Genomic DNA, 21,036 nt, shown 5'->3' with positions numbered 1-21,036 from the left:
ACTGGAACGAAGGAGGGACGAAAACACTAAGCAGCTTCAGGTCTTGAATGAGCAAGTAACATCAATTATACTGAACTATGTTTTGCGAGTGTGAAGGTGTTGGGAACAGCAAGAGAATAATGTATTTTCTTGCTACTGTAATCATGGATTAAGAGACTTAAATTTTTCAGAGGTATTAAGGAAATTTAGCTATCTCTGAGCATCCAGCCAAAAAAATAGTGAACCAGTTATTCAGCAATCACAAGAGTTTTATTAACACTTTTATATTAAAGAAAGCTCAGAATTCAGAAGTATATGAAGGTTCAGCCATAAATCTAGAAACAAGACTTGAGTTTTTTTAACATCTTTTAACACCCCAACGCACCAAAGAAGGCAGAACAAGTGAAATTTCTTTATTTCCTAAGAACCTATCAATTTGAGTGAGTATCATTATACCACTTACAGCATCCTCAATTTCTGTTTTTTTAAAGTTTAACTTACAAATGCGGCCGATCTGCATTTTCAGATAAAAAGCTGGTTATTTATTTATAATAGCATATGCTAGTTCCATCCACTTCTGATATTTTATTTCAGTTTAGCAATGCAGGCATGCTAGCTAATCGGGTAACAGGAAAAAAAAATAAAGTAACTTAATAAAAATAATTATAAATAATAAAAATAATAAACCAAGAGTTAAAGTAGGAATCCTCCATTAGAATGGAATCAAAACAAGCTTCAAGAAAACCTTTTCTGAATACATAGGGCTTGAAATGAATAGATATTTTCATGTTCATCTTTCCAGACTGAAAAAAAACATACATTTTATTAAAGAAACAATTCAGTTGATTACTTGGCCACTGCATTTAGGAATAATAAAGTAAAACAAACCACTTCAACATACACTTGAACTTCTGAGAGGAATTAACTCTCTGAATACACAGGAATGGTGAAGTGCAAAATATGATGTGTAGATTGCAAGTTCTACGCTGTGCAGAACATGCCTCATGCCTCTACGTTGCAGTTTGCACTACTCCTACATTTTGAATGCACTAATAAATAAATGCATGCACATGCAGTGAATAGCAACTTAAATCACATACAAGCAGCTACAGAACCAAAAAACTAATATTCATGGCAGATGCTATGTAAATTCTTTTGAATGCCATAAATTAAGCCAATCAAATACTCAGCCAAGTTCTTCAGTACCTGAAATTTAAAACTGAAGACATTTCCTGAGGCAACAGTTATGATACCTGCTCACAGTTGGCACAGTTATCTTTCCTTTTAAAGGGATCAAAGCTTGTCTTGCTTGATATATGCAACTAATCTAAGCCAATTTTCAATGCTTATCCAAGCAAGACAGAAGTGTTTCTTTTGTTCCATGTATGCTCCTCCTGGACATACAAAAGCACTAGGGAACCAGGTGATGAGACTGCGTATATATTTGACCCAGCAGAACTAGGCATGCTTGCTCCAGATGAAAGGCTCACATTTTCAACATGGAAAAACTTCACTGACTGCAAACACACTCCGATGGAATATAGCAATAAATCCTTAAGATAAAGAAATGACTTGGTTTGTGCATTGCTGGGGATACACAAACCAAGCCACTCATTATGAAAAAGTTGGTAGGTTTACTTACTATGACAAATGGCCCATTACGTATGCAACTGTGCACGTATAAAAGTGTTAAAAAGTATGGTTTAATCCTTCAACATTATAATACAATTCTTCCTGCATTTTTATGTTTGAAGTAATAGCTCCTGGACTTATAAATTAAGACATAATCCTACTGTCTGCCTGCAACTCTGTACCAAGTCCAAGTAAAATCTATTTCCTCTGGAAATAAACCTACACTTCTGAGGTAGGATTCCAATGAACAGGTTTTATTAAAATGATGACAGAAACTGATAATTACTCCATCTTAATAGATATAATTTAATCAATGGTCTATAGTTTTAGTACAGCTGTTTACTGAAAAAGATAAATATATTTACAGTATATGGAGATGAAAGAGCTATTACAGCTGTTTTGGGGAAAAGGGAAGCAGAAAGGAATGATAAAGTACAGAAACTTCTTGGGAAGCAGGCTTCTAAAGTTGTTCATTAGTCTTCTCTATAATTATGTGTTTAAATCTATACAGGTGCTTATAATACCCAGATCCCTCTGGCTGCTAAGCATATTCCAAGGCTGCCTCAAGTCATGTGACTAATACCTATCTGTCACATGCAGATCATGCTCTCATTTTTCCTACCCAGAGGAAAAATGGCAAGTACAGTGGTTTATTCATTTCTTTGTTGGCTTTTTTTTTCTTAAATGCTAAAATATCAGGTTTCTAACATGTTCATAATAGATTATAAATGGCCTTTTGATGGGTTGCTTAGTTTCAATTCCACCCTTAAAGGGAATTCCTGAAGAAAAACACTCAGAAGTTAAACGTAATTTATTCAAGATAAAATCTGAACATACAAATAGTTAAAGACCAGTCCCGGTAGAACTGTCACTTCACAGGTTTGGTGACTTTCTAACAGAAGGTTCAGCTCTATCTGAGGAGAAAAAATTGCTACATCGGGTATCCACAAGACATATTTGGTCCACATCTGTTATCTCAGCTGGTATATTAGTGTAATTAATTGTACCAGGTAGTATATTAAAAATTTCCTTAGTGTTACCTGTTGCACCAGTAAAGTATTGTAAGACCTATAACACAGACCAAAGCATATTCTAGCCTTTACCACACATCTTTCTCTATACAGTGTCTGAACACCACTAATACTGTCTGATGTAACCTAAAACTATGATCCAAATAAGAAACTGAACCAGGTCTTCCAAAGCTACTTGTGTTTAACGGTTTTCCCAGACTTTCAAAGACCAAATTCTACCAGACAAATGTGAGATACGTTTTTTGCCCTTAAAACATGCATGTATCTTTGTGAATTTTAAATAAGAGGACTAATACTTTCAATTCAATTTGAAACAGAGACAATAACTAGAATAACACATCTTTCATTTATTATTACATACTCTCATTTTTTAATGCATTAATTCATACACACATTTCATATACATTACCTTGATCAACTTATCCATGTCACTGTAACACAGAGAATTGAGAGAGATTTTAAAGGGTCTCCAAACTGGATTCAGGTTGTTCTTAATAACCTGTTTATAAAAAAAGCCAGAATAGTATTGTTCCCAGAAGTGGAATGTAGTCATTGTAATGGGCCATACCTTCATGCCATGATTTTTGTAAGCAAAACCAGTTGACTAATGATGCTGTCCATCACTTCCTGCAATCCAAATCCTAGCATGTAGAATATATAAACAAACATAACATTCTAAACAAGCAATACCATTGTCCAAAAGAGATAATATCTTTCAGCTCCGTATTTTTCTAGACTGCATTGTGATCTATTACATGATTCAGCTACTACACTGCAAAAATGAATATTTATATAAATATTGCCTTTTTTTCATAATACACACAAACACAAACATATATGAAAGTGTGGCTTACCAAAGAAAGTGGAAAAAGATTACACTGGAAATTCTGAATACATCAATGCTCTAGAGATTACAATTCACTGCAGCTTCTATTTATTCTGAAATGTTGCTTATGGAAATACTGCCTCAAGAAATTCATGGTATAGTTAAGCAGAAACAGTACATGAGGATAAAAGGTCTCAAACTGAACACCAAAAACATGACATTTAAGAATAATACTGAATGATCTTCAGAATTTGTCAAATGGAAAATATCTGTAATATGCCCAATACACACCAAATCATGATCTTATAAAGCACAAGAAACTACATGCAACAAGAAACAGTTAATTAATGATACCTAATAATACTTACACTTCCAGCACTGTATGAGTGCAAGGAAAGAAACAGCTCTTTTGAAAATAAAAAGAGTAAATAATGGTTAGTAACATAAAAAGTTTTTAAAATCTGTAACATAAAGAACTAATCCTACAGCAAATTTGGGTTTTATCTAAAACTGAATGACTGAAATCCTCATGGGAAAGATATAATTTACACAGAAGAACCACCTGACAAGAGAAACAAGTTTTATAGATCTGACACAAAAAGGATTCCTACTTCTTCGACATCCATGCTTCAAAATTAACACGGTCACCACTTCAAATGCACACAGTACCAGTGAAACATTTTGAACCTGACCTGTCAGCTGCCTCCATGGCACCTCTGCACCTCCTCCAAGGTAGAAGGCTGCTGCTGCTCAAGCACGCTTTCCCTCAGTCAGCATTATCCTTGTCTTGCCCTTGCTATGCAACCATGCAGTATAATTACTTTCATTACTAAATGACACAGCTAGGTGCCACTGACCTAAGAACAGCACAGTCACAGGAATGCTCAACAACCTCTAAGGGTGAGCAGCACTCAGACAAATGTCCATGTGTGAGCACACAGAACCTTTTCAAAACATTCAATTTCTTTTGAACTGCAGAAAATTTTGTGGTAGGGTTTGCTTTTTTGTGGTTGTTTTTTTGTGGGTTTGTTTGTTTGTTTGATTGGGTCTTTTTAGTATTTTCCTTTAAAACAGGATGGCATAAATCAGAAACAGAGTAAGGTAGACTTCCTGTTCTATCACAAAATCAGTGGATGATCTGAGGTCATTTCTAACCAGTCTGTGTCAACTACCAGACCACTGTCTTCTTTTTGTAAGCCACTGTACCTCTAGTGCTGTGACACATTAAAAATCAAATAAACTTTTAAACTCTAAATTGTTGACTGAAAATATCCTACCTCTGTTCTGTGAACCATCACCCAGTTTCCATCTCCCGTCTGCTTGTGGAATTCCAGATAAGGATCTGACTTTCCAAAAAAATCCTGTATTTAAAGAACATGTAATTATCCCAGAACAGCCTGTGGCATGAATGCTATTAAATGCAGTTAAAGCACACTTAGATTAACAAAAAGTAAACTAAATGTTCATGGAACAAAAACTTTAGATGCAAGTCTGATGAAAGAGGAAAAAAAACTAGGTGTTTGTCAATTTAGGTTAGAAGTTCTGTAGTGTCCATATACTAGATACCTGACAACTCAAACAAAAGAATATTTATACTATCCATCATAATACTTATTTGTTAGAAAACTAAGGATTTAATCCTGTTCAAAAAAGCATCATTAAATCAACTGAGAAAAATAACATATTTTTCATTATTTTGTTTTAAAAAGTCTTTCTAAATAGAGTCATTTTGGGCAGCCTCAAAACATTCACATAACAGATTGATACACTCCAAGTGTACTCTTACGCAGTTATTTCAGAGTGATAGCAGGTAATCACTTATACACCTATTCAACCCAATCGGTATACCAAACTCCCTTATCATTATCATTATGATTAATTATAAATATTTACATTTAAATGAAAGCATGCTGTTCACAGACCATTCCTGTAATGCACTTGGCTTTTTTAGAAATATATTAGAGTTCATTTCAAAACAGTTAATAAATTTACTGTGAAACCATCTTTCTTCAATTTGTTAGCATAAGAAGAGTCTTAATGGATTTGTTTCAGAAAAAAAACACCCAAAAGAAAACAAAAAAAAACCCAAACATTTTAATGTTTCCTGTTTTGACAAGATTCTGATTTTACTAAGAAACAGCAATGGCTTAAATACCTTGTTGTCCAGTTTCCTTGCTTCTACTTCCAATACAACCACCCTGTTGTCCTTCACTTCTTCTGCTGTAATCTAGAAAGGCAAAAAAAATTAAATCCTCATTTTGTATTCAGGAACTACATCGTTTTCTCATATTCACAACAGGTCCACTAAAATCATGTTTACTCACAAATGAAATATTAAAAAACGGAGCGCGGGAAGAACAATTTGATCTGATATTGAGATTCATGAGATGCTGATACTGACAACTAAAGATATTGCTCAAACAGTCGCACACTGGATGCGCTAATTATTTTATGGATGCAATGAGACCCAGAGATGCAGAACACAGGTCACTGCTCTTCTGGATGACAAAAAAATAATAGTGGAAGGGAAAAATAAATAAATAGAAAGCTTTAAGATACTTTTTACAGCACTGTAGGTTACACATACTGTGTTCAAAACACTAACTTAAAAAAACCCAACCAAACAAAAAAAAACAAACACCAAAACATTTAAGGATAAATACTGAACAGATTGTCTTACCGTAATACTTCCTGTTCCAGCAGGTCTGCCATTTTTGAGTACTAATGGTTTTGTTAGAGTCCTGCTAGAAACTATCTGCCAAGACAAAATTTGTGTATCAAGCATTAGTAGCACAATTAAATGTATCAGTAGCACAATTTAATAGATTTTCAAAGGAATGAAATCAGATAGTGAAGTATTTTCCTTTTATTAATTTTTCCTTTATCATGAAGATGACAGCATGGCATTTACTTTCCATGATCTTCTATAAATAAATGGTTAATACTCAACATATTTCAAAATTTTAAAGTACATATGCAGATGAATACACGCAGAGTTTCAGAAGCAGTATGTGTTCAAATGTCTTCTAGTAACATGATACACATAATGGACAAATACCTTAAGTTTCAATCTCAAACCATTTTTTTCATATGTACGATTCAAACACATGAAAGCCACGTTTCATTAAGGGGTTCAGCAAACATTTGTAAACACAATGCTTGTCATGGAAACAAAAATCAGCCTCCCCCTGCAGTGTTTCTGCAGTTCATCTTATTTATCCTCTGCTGGCAATGCCTTTTCAGAAGTTTGTCTACTCATTCTACGGGTCCTTCTTTACTTTAAGAATGAATAATTAATTTTAAATTGCTACTGAATTTCATTTCACCATGCCTCTGTCTCCATAATAAGCTGAAAATAAAAACACTTTAGACACAGGGAAGAATTTGATTGGGAAATGGGAATGAAATCGACAGTAGGCAGAACCAGAATCACTGCTGCTTTCCTTGAGTGGAAAGAAAATTACAAGGTTAACATGGCACTTGTGAACATTCTTTATGTTACTAAATCAAACTCTCTTCTTATAGAGCCTAAAAGTAAGAATTTGAGTACTACAGTAAGTAAATAGCAATTACTACTTTGTGCTCATTGACAGTCCACTTAGTTTCAGACAGGAATCTGGACAGTCACCATCATAAAGTACATTTCAGGGCACCATCGCAAGACCTTTTGCGCATAAAATGTATATACATGGAACCAAGGCTTGAAGAAACAAATGAAAGGAATTCTATTCAGTTTAGGAGTACCCCAATCACACAAGATGACAGTGGTAAATTTAAGGTAAATTATATAAGCAACTGACATTTTCTTAATTCTAAGGGAAAACATCTGCATACTTACTTGTCCCAGTGTACATTCAAATTCTCCTAAGAAATCATCATCATTCAGATCAAAGGTTTTGTTATCGATGTCATATATTCCAAATCTAAGTTTCTGAACAAGCTCAAAATAGTAATCAATTAGGAATTTCTTGGCAAACTTTGGGTTCAGGGAATTCTTAACTCTCTCTGTGCGATCAACCTGCAGTTAGAAAGATACAACTTTATCCAGGATTTCACCAATCAAACAAGCATTCAAATGAAATAATATATTATTAAAGACTCTCAAAAGTTCTTACTATGAAGTACAAAGCCATATATTCCTACAAACATTTCATCAACTATGAATATATTTATATATTTCTGAATCAAAGTTATATTTGCAATATATTTATATTTTCTAAATAAAAATATGGAACAAAATCCACTGCTGTAAGTCAGAGAAATATTGGAGGACCTGTTTTTCTTCTCTCCCAGTACAGGGTATTTATTCCTGCATAAAGATCAACATAAAAATAACAGGAAGGGCTTCTAAAGTAGCAAATAAAAGACAGACTAGGGACAATATGGGCCCTCTCCAGAAGCTATCAAGAGAACTGGCTACCCTGAATTTGGAGAAGGCTGAGGTTCTGAATGACTTCATTGCCTCAGTCTTCAGATGGCTTGAGACCACCTTAAGAACATGAATGTACACAAGTCCATGGGACCTGATGAAATCCACCCACAGGTCCGGAAGGAGCTGGCAAATGAAGTTGCTAAGACACTGCCCATCATATTTGGAAGATCATGGCAGTAACCTGAAGTTCCTGACTACTGGAAAAAGGGAAATATAACCCCCATTTTAAGAAGGAGAAAATGGATAACGCAGGGAATTACAGACCAGTCAGTCTCACCTCTGTGTCTGGCAAAATCTTGGAACAGATTCAATTGGAAGGCATGCTAAGGCACATAAAAACAAGGTGCCTGGTGACAGCCAGCAGGGCTTGACAAAAGGGAATAACTGCCTGACCAATTTGGTGGCCTTCTACGATGGGGCTACGGAACAAACGGACAGGGGTAGAGCAGTTGATGTCATGTACCTGGACTTCTGCAAAGCATTCGACACTGCCTCAAATGACATCCTTATCTCTAAATTGGAGAGACATCAATTTGATAGGTGGACCACTTGGTTGATAAAGAACTGGCTGGATGGCCGCATACAAAGGGTTGTGGTCAATGGCTCAATGTCCAGCTGCAGACCAGTAATGAATGGTGTCCCTCAGGGATTGGTGTTGGGACCCGTCTTGTTCAACATCTTTCTCAGCAAAATGGACAGTGGGATTGAGTGTGCCCTTAGCAAGATTGCCGATGACACCAAGCTGTCTGGTTTGGTTGATAGCTGGAGGGAAGGAATGCCATCCAGAGGGACCTTGACATGCTTGTAAGGTGGGCTGATGCCAGTGCAATGTACTACACCTGGGTCACAGCAATGAGTTGTGTGCAGTTCTGGTGTCCTCAACATAAAAAGGACATGGAACTGTTGGAACAAGAGCAGAGGAGGGCCACAAGGATGATCAGGGGGCTGGAGCACCTCCCGTATGAAGACAGGCTGAGAAAGTTGGGGCTGTTCAGCCTGGAGAAGAGAAGGCTGTGTGGAGACCTCCTAGCAGCCTTCCAGTATCTGAAGGGGGCCTACAAGAATGCTGGGGAGGGACTCTTCATTAGAGACTGTAGTGGCAGGACAAGGGCTAAAGGGCTCAAACTTAAACAGCAAAAGTTTACGTTAGATATAAGAAGTTTTATCTGTGAGGGTGGTGAGGCACTGGAAGGGGCTGCCCAAAGGAGTTGTGAATGCGCCATCCCCGGCAGCGTTCAAGGCCAGGCTGGATGGGAGTCTCGGGTGACACGGCTGAGTGCAAGGTGTCCCGGCCCTAAAATGGGATGGGGAGTTGTCCCTTGTCCTGCTGGCAGCCCAGCCCAGCCCTTGCGGGAGCGAGCAGGCAAAGACCTGCATACACAGAGTAAGGAGTTAGTGGGTGCTGAGGAAGGCACAGGGGCCGGGTTTGTGCCCAGGCCTTGCAGGCAGGGAGCACAGCCGCTCACCCCTGACCTCTCTGCTCTAGCAGGTCTTCAAGGTCTCACCGCCCCGCAAGGCGCTGAAGCGCAGGAAGCTAAGGATCCTCCGGCTGCATGCACCAGCCTGCCAGAACTGGCAGGTGCTGCTGGCCAAGGAGCCCCCTGCTGGCAGACATGCCCAGGGCCCTAGCGCCCCACAGCTCTGCCCAGGCAGCGAGAGGGGTCTGGGTGCCCAGTCCCCCTTCCTGCCGCTTCGCTCCGCTACTCAGGGCAGCACCATGCACTCTTCTGCTTAGCTTTTGCCTTACGCTATTCCAATACATGCTGGAGCCGGAGGACCACGCTGCCAGCAGGACCCAAGTGGGACTGCGAGATGAGGAAGAGATGCAAGTTGACATCAAGCCAGGGGATGACGAGGAGATGGAGGTAGACATCAGGTTGGAGGATGAAAAGGAGATGGAAGTGGACTAACTAGCGGTAAGAGCACGTGCTCCCAGCCACTGCTGGCAGTAAGGGTGGCTTGGCTGCTGCCGCTGTCCTGGGGCTGACTGTGCTGCAGGGCCACGGTGCCCAGTGTCCTCGTCCTGGGGGACACCACAGCGCTGCCCTGTGCTGCCTCTGGGCCACGTGAGCCAAGTCTCATTGCGTAGAGACCAGCTCCCAGCCTAGCCAGAGCCAAGTCCTGCAGCACAGTCACGCTCTCCCCAGCGTGTCTCAGGCTGTGGCAAACACAGTGACCATCAGCAGCCTCACTTTCATGACCTTGTGCTGCTTGCTTCCAGGTCCCATCAAGGAGGAGGAAGGTATTTTGGGAAGTTATTTTAGAAGATTCGTAGTTTGAAGAAGAGTGGAGTTTTGTAGAAGATCTGGACTTTCTTTCTATTAGAGTTGTTTTTTGCAGACTGTAGTTTCAGATAGGAGAGGTGTAGCTTGTTGTATAAGAACTGTAGTTTGTTCTGTTATTTTTTGTTGGTTTTTAAAATACATTTCTTGATCTTCCTGTGTTTGCTGTGAGCACACGCAGCGTTGGCAGACAAGCGGTTTCCACTTGCTCCCGGTTGCTGGGGCCGGAGGGGGCTGGGGCTGCTGGAGTTCGGGCCTGGGACACCATAGGTGCCCCGCATGGGCTCCCTGCCTTGGCAGAGTGGCTCTTTATGGCTCTCTGCAGCTGCGGGCAAGGCTGGGCACAGGCAAGGGACCAAAGGTCTGGATGCTCACACCAACCCCTCAGTGGCTGCAGAGCACCTGGCCCGGTGTTGCCATCGCTTCTCGGGCTGCTCCTCAAGCTTGGGGAAACACGAGAATGTGGCATCACGGCATCACAGTGTGCACAGACCCAGGTTGCTGCAGGCAGCAGCCTGCACCCGGCCTGCTGTTGGACCCTGCTGCCCAAAACAAGTTTGACCTCCCTCCATCTCTCTTTGCTGAGACCCTTCCTCCTGAGCCCGCAGGGTGGAAGAGGCTTTTACGCCAGAGGTGGCTGGGGACACTGGAGGTTGGGGGGCCTGCAGCTGGGTCTACAGTCACACACTGGTGCTGTTGTGCTGGGACCTGGCAAGCGGGGAAAGAGGAGGCACTTCCAGGAGGGAACTGGTGGTGGAGTGCAGGGGGAGCTGATGCGTGCATGAGCTGCGCATGCAAATGCAGATGGGCACATGTGAGTGCAAGGTCCAGATCCCTTGTAGAGCCCTCCTGAAGCAGGCAGCCCTTGCCCCATTCTGCTGGCAGCACATCTTGTCCTGCCCTCGCAGCCTTCGCTGCATGTGGGGTGCAGGTTTTGGCACGGGCCCAGTGTGACGGGCCCAGCTAGAGGATGTGGCCACGCAGCCGTGTCCTACTGCTGCCTGCACCTTGAGGCCAGGCAGGGTGGAATTCCACCCTCATGGATCCATCCCAGCTGCAGAACATCAGCACTGCTCAGCTCGCTCTCAGGCTGATCGTGGGACAGTGAAAGAGCAACGGAGATGGTCCTGGCCCCGTAGAGCTGGCCAGCGCAGCGTTCCAAATGTTCATTGTCTACTTAAGCACAAGAGTGGATGAGGAATTGGCTGGATTTGGTGGATAAAGAACTGGCTAGGTTCAGCGGATAATGAACCGGCTGGATGGCTGCATGCAAGGTGGTCAGCGGCTCAGTGTCCAGTTAGAGACCATTAACAAGTGGTGTCCCTCCGGGATCAGTGTTGGGACTGGTCTTGTTCAACACCTCTGTTGCTGACATGGACAGTGGGATTGAGTGCACCCTCAGCAAGTCTGCCGATGACACCAAGCTGTGCGCTTCTGTTGATACGCTGGAGGGAAGGAATGCCATCCAGAGGGACCTTGACACACTGGTGAGGTGGGCTGATGCCACCGTTATGAAGTTCAGCCAAGCCAGGTGCAACGTCCTACACCAGGGTCGGGGCAATCCCAGGCACAGCTACAGGTTGGGTGAAGAAGAGATTCAGAGCAGCCCTGCGGAGAAGGACTTGCGGGTGCTGGTTGATGAGAAACTGAACATGAGCCGGCAGTGTGCGCTCGCAGCCCAGAAGGCCAACCATATCCTGGGCTGCATCAAACAGAGCATGACCAGCAGGTCCAAGAAGTTGATCCTGTTCCTCTACTCTGCTCTCACGAGACCTCACTTGGACTGTTGTGTGCAGTTCTGGTGTCCTCAACATAAAAAGGACATGGAACTGTTGGAACAAGAGCAGAGGAGGGCCACAAGGATGATCAGGGGGCTGGAGCACCTCCCGTATGAAGACAGGCTGAGAAAGTTGGGGCTGTTCAGCCTGGAGAAGAGAAGGCTGTGTGGAGACCTCCTAGCAGCTTTCCAGTATCTGAAGGGGGCCTACAAGGATGCTGGGGAGGGACTCTTGATCAGGAACTGTAGTGGCAGGACAAGGGCTAAAGGGCTCAAACTTAAACAGCAAAAGTTTATGTAAGATATAAGGAAGACGTTTTATCTGTGAGGGTGTTGAGGCACTGGAATAGGTTGCCCAGGGAGGTTGTGAATGCGCCATCCCCGACAGCGTTCAAGGCCAGGCTGGATGGGAGTCTCGGGTGACACGGCTGAGTGCGAGGTGTCCCGGCCCTAAAATGGGATGGGGAGTTGGAACCAGATGATCTTAAGGTCCTTTCCAACACTATCTATTCTATGATTCTATATTGTCAGATCCAGGATGAGACCCCAGTTTTGGAGTACTTTATTTCTGAAAGTACATGTAAGTGCTTAGAAGGCACATTCTGTTTGTCCATACGTGGCTGTGAACCATTGCTAAAAATCAGACAAGTGTATTTATTAAAAAAAACAATTATTAGCTTGCTGCCTGTGTAACTATTGTAGGTATAATCATGGTTTAGTGGGAGGTGTCCCTACCCATGCCAGGGGGGGTGGAACTAGATGAACTTAATGTTCTTTCCAACCCTAACTATTCTATGATTCTATGATTCAGAGGTGCTGCTATACAATTAATATATTTTATGTAGCGATATGAGTTATATATTTCTATATCATTAAATTATTTACATAATTAAAATATTTTAATGCACTCATACAGTCCAGTGTTTTAAAAGTCCCAGCAACATAAACGGCATTTTTAGCAGATACATGAGAAACATCATTCTGTACCTCATACCACTGCTGACCACTGGTGTTCTGGAGAAGCACACAAAGCGGGTCCGACTTGGAAGCAACATCTTTATCCAAGAGATTGGTGCAGGAAATTGTCAACTCCACCTTTGTCACACACTGTGCCGCCATTTGTTAAGCTAGAAAGCAGCAACAGTAATTGTTATTTTAAAAATGGACTAAAAAGCAAACAATAGGCTTGTCACAATGCATTAACTCTCTGACAGATCACTAGAATTGTTAGATTGTCAAGAGTGAAATCTGAGGCTTCAAATGTAAATTTTAAGATTTATGACGTACCAAGATTACGTTACTCTCATACTCTTGGCTTTGTATAAAACTTAACTTTAAAATCTGCACCTAAGAAACAAGATCAGGTTTCTTAGAATGCTTGAAGACCAAACGGAAAAATGGGAGACACCACAAACATTAAACTGTTCACAGTGAGCTGCTGACAGTAAAGCTTCAGAAGCCTTAGAGTACATCCTGTAATGATGTATGCCACATGAATGCCAGTAACTTGTAATGTAAATATTAATAGTTCAATGAATAACAAAATAAGTCATATGACATACTCCCCAACCAAACCTTTGTAATGAAAAGCTGAAGCCATGAGCATGGCACAATTGGAAAAGGAGTTTAAGTGGGTAACAGAAATAGGCGATCTTGCTTTAGTAAATCTTCAAAACCAGCTAATTTTTAATAATAAGGATAAACAACTTTGAAGTCAAGTAACAACCAAGAATTAAGAGAAAATGTTCTTTCTGGAGGTTCGTTTGAAAATAAAGAGCAACTGAAAGCTTTCTCATATTTCTTCTTAAGTATTTCAATAATTCTTTACTGGAACTGAGAAAACCAGCAGATATTACAAACCTACAGAGATAACTTCATTATCAATTATGAATCCCACATTGGGATAACCTTCATTTGCAAGCCAAATTAGGTCTGAGCAGCAGATATTTTCTATATAAAAACCCCTCTATAATTATACTCTTCAGAAATACAGTTGATCATTGCCAACATCTCTTTGGGAGGTGAGCCTCCACAGTACAAATGCCCTTGACTCAAAGACTAAAACTTCAAAATCTTTTCACAAGCAGCCTATCTTGGAAGTTCCCAAGCATCTTCAGGCTGTCCTTTTCCATATGAAGTCCACAGTCTAGACACAATATTAATTTATCTTGAAAGTGCATGAGACACTAAACAGAATAAGGAAAGAAAGGCATCTGCTTCTACTTAGCCAGCTTACTTGCAGTGTACACATATAGTGTACTTGAACATGAAGCTACATTTAACCCAAGCCATCTTTCTTTCTTTCACTGCATTCCTATGACATTTGGTGAAAAGGAACTCTTTTTAGAGGCAAAAAGGAAAAGGAACATGGAAAAGAGGAACAATGAACTGAGAACAGGAGAAAGAAAACACAGTGGTCTGGGAGAATTTTCACAAGGGTTGTTTTATTCCACCTGGGCACACTTCACACACTGCCTCTCCATTTTGCTATTTAAGAGATGGATCTCTGTTTTGCCGTTCTGCCGTCTTAGCAATGGACTTCTGCAGAATGAAGAAAATATAGATTGTATGTAAAGGAACCACTCAAGCATTCATGCACATACCTTAACTTTAAGAGGAAGCATGTCAGATTCACGGAAATCCTACTGCACCCCCAAACAGCTAAAAGTGATTCCACCTTTGAGTATCTTTTGCTCCCATGACTTTACCAAGTTTCAGTCATTGTCCTTGAGGTGAAAAAAGTGAAATTCTAAGTTCTAAGTATCTAAATTGTTTTAAAACCAATGGGTTTTATGCTTAGCATATCTCTAAAAGCAGTCTGCCCCTTTTCCCCTGGTTTCTTTTACACTCGTATTTTCCATTCCCTCTTGCTTTGCCAGACAGAGCTCATTAACAGTCAGTGGCTTTGCCCACAGAATCCAGTGGAGACCAGTGTATGACTCCTTAATGCCTGTTTCCAGAAAACCACTTTCTGCTGACAAATAATGCTCTAGACACAGTATCAACTTATTTTCAAGACTGAAAATTAATTTATAAACTGTAAGGCAGAACTTGCAGCATCCAATCTCTGAACTGCAGCAATGTACAGTCAGAAGGGAGATACTCATTCCTGACCATATGCCATGTCTACGTCACTCAAGAGCATGATCAGGTCAACTAAGTATATTACAAATTCTTCTGCTTCAGCTGTCACTATCAAAGCAAAATTCTAAGTCAAGGACTAGTCTTTTTTTGCAGTTCCACCAATGATAATGTTCTTTGAATTCCATCATAATGACTCCATTGAAGATAAGTGGTGTCCACCAAATAACCCAGCCTATGTGTGCTGTAAACACAGTATTCTAAATAGGAAGGAACAGACCTATTATCAGAACAATCTAACAGAGCACTTAGGAACTGTCAGACTGCAGCAATCCTGTTGATGCTGCAATACCAGAGGAGAGTACAGGCTTACCCAGGTAACCTTTCAGAGTAGTATGACATGTTTATAACTATAGGTGCTTCCCAATCTGACAAGCAGAAATACATAACTACAAGACCAAAGGACTAAGGAAGTGAGCACTGCTCTAGCTGGGTTTGGCATCACTGCCTTCAGTCAGAAGTCTCAAACCTGTTCTGATGTAAGCTATTGCTGTCACAAAACATTTCCTCATTCCTATGAACTACTGACAATAGACCCAAAATCCACATTTTGCATTTACCTCGTGGCCCAGATGGACACAGCAAGAGCAGTGAAAACAATTCTGAACTTTCTAATAAAGTCTGATTAGTTGATTGCTGATCAGCTAATCTTCTAGCTATAATACTACACTTAAGCATTTTGTGTAAACTGCACGTCAGACTGACACAAGCAGTATTGTATAAAAGCAGTGCTCCAATCCTTCGTGGATTACTAAGTATTTCCCACAAATCTTGGCAAATGACAACAAGGAAACGATTATTCAGACAGGCTATAAAAGTGAAAATTGTGAACCAAGTCTAAACCTGTAATAACACATATGAAGCTTTACTGTCCTGAACATTCAGGGCATGCAATTCAGGCTCTACTCTTTCAGATAGGCCTAAGATACCATTTCCTGCAGACAGAAATTTTTGTGGTAAAGATCTCTAGGCGTGTATTCTTCTATTGCAAGACCAAGAAATAACAGCACCTCTTACAAAAGTCTTTCACAAGAAGGGTTCCAGTGAAGAGCTGGCACAAAGATGGACAAAGTAAGATTTGAATGAAAGTAACCTGGGAGAGAACATCCATCTGACAATATAATTTTCTCAATTCACAAACTCAGCATAGTCCTCTCGCATCTCTTTAGAACAGCTGCATATCCAAAGAGCAGAGAATGACACTGTACTCACAGAAAACACCACATCTGCTGCAAGAAGCTGATGAACTTATGAGAAATGGATGCTCCTTTCCACTGACGGGCTAGGAGCAACACAATTTCCAGTGATCTTGGGCTACTTGTGTATAAACATATATTTAAAAAAATCTCAAGGTAACCCTTCAATTCTCAACGAAATGGACAACCTCACAGGAGCTGAAATTTCACATAGTTACAAAGGCTGTTTTATAATCACATCTGAAAATTAGAGGCTTCTTTAAAAACTGTAAACCTGAATTCTGCTCCGCTTTTCCCCTCTCTCTCTTTACAAGCAACACAGCTGATAAAATTGTCCTGTTGCACTAACTGATGTGCTGACAAGTTGAATAACAGAAGCAGCTCAAAGTAATGCATCTCAGCTTGAACCGCTACGTATTTGAAGAATCACACAAACCTTGAGTGTAAGCTACCCCTTCTCACATTCATTACTTAGTATGATGTAATTATGTAACTCTTCATTGAACAAGTGAGATTACAGTAATAAAACCCTAATAACCTCAGAATTTATTTTACTGGTGATTATTCCAAACAAAAATTAGAGTTAATATTTAAGATATCTGAGGCACATGAGACCATGAGAAGGGACACATTGTTTTCTCTGTGGGAAATGAATCATCTATTTACACAAGCTTCATCATGCCCAGGTAGTTCAAGTACTTATCGACTGGACTGGTAGCACACTGGTGTAACAAGTCATGCAACTACTTATAGATATATATATATAAAAATCTATAATTAAGTTACCTTGCCAAAGAACACATTCAGAATTCTATTTTTAAAAATTCCTACTGCACAAACCAGAAACTATTAATTTAACTTCTAGGATGCCTGCTCGCCAAATGACTTGGAAACAACCATTTCTAAATATCCTTCTGCGGACTTTTTTTTATTCCTGAATATGTGCATTTACCCTTTACACACACTTTTTATGGTGAGGGTTCTTCCCAGCTTCCTCATCACATAACAGTATTTTAAAAATTTTGAGTGATGTTTTGATCTAAGGGAGCTAAACTATAAAAGGTAATATTGTGTCCTGAACAAGAAAATTAAGAAACACAGATCTCATAACATCAAAACTTAGTTGGTTTAGGCAGAGAGCATTCAGCCAGAGGAAAATGTCTTTCTTGCATACATGTTTTATCAGACTATTTTTAAATCTATTACTTTATGGAAAACAATCTATCAACTATGCAATTTTAATACTACCTTAAATAGTGTATTCTTTATAGCAATTCCTCTCATTGACTGACTTTAATCAACATTATCCAGAAGAGAGAAAAACCTGTATCTCACAAAATCTTGCTGTGTTTCATTGCAGAAATAAGATGCAAGTGATCACATTTTAGACTAAACCTTACAGTCCATTTCAAATCTGGCATGTTGTGACACTTCACTGTTACAAATATCAGTTCTTAAAAATGGCAACTTGGCTCAGAGGTCTGCCTCTGGGCTTCTAGGCAGAAGGCTAAGCTTCAATAGTAGCATTAAAATGTTAAATGAAAGCAAATTAAAACCAAGAATTGTTATTCCCATGTATCAATCAAAGTAACAGGTTTAACTGCGTAGACTTTGAGGAGCTAGAGCTCCTCAAAATAACCTGCCCAACAGTTTAATACGTCCATGACAGAAGCACTATGGAAACTCAGAGCCGTTGTCAGAGAACAAAGTACAATGTAAACGAGATGCTTAAAAACTCCAGAAAAAAAAGGCATTTAAGATTTCAAGAACAAACATGAGATTACTTTTTTTTTGTCTTATTCATGTAATTATTTTTTAATAAAATTATGGTGTTTTAAAGTAAGTAGACCAAAATCACTGGCTTGCAAGCTTTCAATATGGCTTATGCTCTGAGAAACCAATGCTTTCCTACACTGCTACAGCTAAAGACAGCCAAAGAAGAAATCCATAAAAGTACTATTACACAATGGTCCAGGATATAAAATATTATTTTGTATTTCAGTATAAACAGTAACATTAACCTGAAATTGAGAATCACAAAATTACACTTTACTACTGCACAGATGTATTTCAAAACCTCCTGTAGGCAAACCAAGAGCTCTGCAGTCATCTGTTCTTCAATTCACTATCACAGCAGCTACTTGCACTCTGCAGTCACTGTGGCTGGGAGGCATTATACATGCTCTGCATACACACAGGCAGTGGCACTGAACAAAGGCACACAGCAATCATGCTGCTTCCCAGAACCATCAGATTATTGTACATGTGCTAACTACCCACCATGAGGATTTAATAATAATCCTCCAGGATGTGAGAAGCACTGGAGCAAGTTGCCACCAGCGGAACTAATTCAACTGGCTCCTAACTGTGCCTTGGATAAACCACTGAGTGAACACGTGCACCTGATCCACCTACAAGATAGAAGAGTCTACCGAATACAGGCTTCCTTCAACCACAGAAGAAAGTAATCTAAATAATTAAGAATATTTCCTAAACAAATGCTTAGACTCAGAAACCCAGTCCCCAAACTCCTACATCCAGAAATCCTTCAAATGCTTAATAATGTCATTTTTAAATCCCTGAGCAGGAGCATCTCATCTAAAGCAATATTAAAGATAAGCTAAGGACATTAAACATTGAATCGTTTAGGCTGGAAAAGAAGTTTAAGATCGTAAACCAGTAAAGAGTACCGTAACTCTATTTTCTGTCTGTAAACTTTGATGGGTGTAACAGGAACTAGTACCTACAAATACTAACTCCATCATGTATCATTTATGTTGGAAGAGAACTATGACATTCACTGAAAAATAAACCAAAATAATAAGGAATTAATAATTTAGTGGCTTACTACTTAATTTTGTCCCTAAAGGTATTGCCTAAAGGAAAACACGGTAACGACAGGATCTGATACTAAATCAGAATAAGGGAAAAAAAGAAAAATTAAACTCCACTCCAGGTAATAATATTAACCTGTCAAGTTCAGTTTTATTCTTTTAGAAGAATCTTTGGTGTTGCTTGTACAAAACAGCTGCTATGGCTTCCCTCTAGCCTTAAATTCTGGAGAAACATTAAACACCTTGGGCATAACACAAGGCTGTAAAATCACTGTGGTATAGCACTGCTATCTTGGAATTCTGGCAGATGACATTTAATAACAGCTTAGTTATTCAGTCTAACAGAAATGCATTTTTGCTTTCACACTAAAATTGGTCTATCAGTCACACATAATGGGTCTGTATGGATTAATTCAAAAGTATTAGCACAAATATACTTACTGGAAAAACACCGCATTCTTCCTAACACCGTAACAGAAGAACAAAAAGACTTGGCTCTTCTTGCTCCTATACCTATTTCTTGTTTTTTTTTTTTTCCAATGTTTACTGATGCCTGCATGCTCTCCGAAACCATCTTACCTCTCTGATTATACATATCACAGAATGCTTTGGGTTGGAAGGGACCTTAAAGATCATCCAGTTCCAACCCTCCTTCCATGGGCAGGGACACTCCACTATACCAGGTAGTTCAAGGCCCTGTCCAGCCTGGCCCTGAACACTGCCAGGGATGGGGCAGACACAACTTCTCTGGGCAACCTGTGCCAGTGATTCAGCACCCTCACAGTGAAGAATTTTTTTTCCTAATATGTAAAGTTAAAGTTTAAAACTTCAATGGAAAAAAAAAAAAAGTAATAATCTGGGATCAAGTTACTTTCACTAACAGCCCGTCTGTACCACTATAGAAACATCTCTAAGCTGAACTTTCAGAGACATAAAACTCCCAAGAGAACATTGCTCCATGTCTGGAGACAAGGCAATGCATATTAATACACCCTGAAGATACAAGTGAAAAGCTTTCATATTTCAACATTTCCCTAGTAGAAAAGTAAATTATGACAACATGCATATCAGCTTGTTGTGCAAACGCAGTTAAAGACTAAAAACCCAACCACCTGCTCTAGCAGCCGCCCAGGAAGAACAGCGAGTGTTATTCTAGGAACGACGATGACTCCTGACAGTTTCTTCCCCAAAGGAAGCAGCGTTACACCGCCACAGACACCGGCCTCCCGCACACCAGTGTTCCGACGCGCAGCTCTACCTTCACGCAGTCCGAGGGACGCGGAGGAACGCGACTTACGCCGGAGCTCCGCCGAAGCCAGTGCCCAGCCCCGCGGAGAGCGGCCAGCGCCTCAGAGCAGGAAGCGGTAGGGACACTTGCGGGTGTGCTGCCAGGAGGCACGGCGAGGGCAGCTGCCGCCCGCGGCACCAGCCGCGGCCCCGCCCCATACGCGCCTCTGCCGCAGGGGTGCACCGCCCTGAGGGGGCGCAGCTCGTTCTCCTCAGGCCAGAGCAGAACCTAAACCCGCGGCAAACGGGCAGAAGCACAGCCTAACGAGCACGGGAAGGAAACGGGGCCCTCCCAGGCGGCGGGCCGGCGTCCCCGGGCGCCCAGCCCTCTGCCCGGCCCTCAGACAACGCCTAGCCTAGCCTAGCCCAGCCCAGCCCAGCCCGTCCCGTCCCGTCGCGCAGCCACTGCAGAGCAGCTAGGCCAGTCCTCACCTGCCGAAACCACCGACAGAACCGTCGAGCGCTCACACCCCTGGCGGCGCGGCGGCCACGCCCACGCCAACCGGGCGCGCCGCGGCCGAGAGGCGCATGCGCGGGAGCCCCTCGCAGCCGCCCAAGGCCGGGCAGGCGGGGCGGGGCGCGGCGCTGGGGTCACGCAATGGCTGGCGGGCGGAACGTG

At 41.1% G+C, this 21,036-nt stretch overlaps 1 protein-coding gene across 6 annotated transcripts in view; it reads right to left on the bottom strand.

The window, feature by feature from the left end:
• Positions 1–20,968, bottom strand: part of CPNE3 (copine 3) — a 31,361-nt gene extending 10,393 nt beyond the window's left edge. Inside the window, exons 1-7 of one of the 6 annotated variants that reach the window (XM_062641610.1) lie at positions 20,850–20,968; positions 12,947–13,086; positions 7,307–7,486; positions 6,149–6,223; positions 5,624–5,695; positions 4,746–4,829; positions 3,052–3,141 (exon numbers count right to left, since the gene is read on the bottom strand). In XM_062641610.1, the coding sequence (XP_062497594.1) occupies positions 3,052–3,141; positions 4,746–4,829; positions 5,624–5,695; positions 6,149–6,223; positions 7,307–7,486; positions 12,947–13,078 (633 nt within the window). In that variant the 5' untranslated portion in view covers positions 13,079–13,086; positions 20,850–20,968. Of the gene's footprint in view, positions 1–1,621; positions 1,650–3,051; positions 3,142–3,836; positions 3,875–4,745; positions 4,830–5,623; positions 5,696–6,148; positions 6,224–7,306; positions 7,487–12,946; positions 13,087–14,562; positions 14,662–20,388; positions 20,524–20,849 lie in introns of those variants that run through there. The other 5 variants (XM_062641607.1, XM_062641608.1, XM_062641609.1 and 2 more) reach the window with 5 other exon arrangements.
• Positions 20,969–21,036: the final 68 nt, after the last annotated feature.

This window comes from Pezoporus occidentalis, unplaced genomic scaffold, assembly GCF_034315485.1.
Source record: "Pezoporus occidentalis ecotype Australia unplaced genomic scaffold, CSIRO_AGI_Poc_V1 ctg69, whole genome shotgun sequence".
In the NCBI taxonomy this organism is placed as follows: domain Eukaryota; kingdom Metazoa; phylum Chordata; class Aves; order Psittaciformes; family Psittacidae; genus Pezoporus; species Pezoporus occidentalis.
Note: the sequence above shows the minus strand (reverse complement) of the source record. Positions and strands in the feature narration are given on the sequence as shown.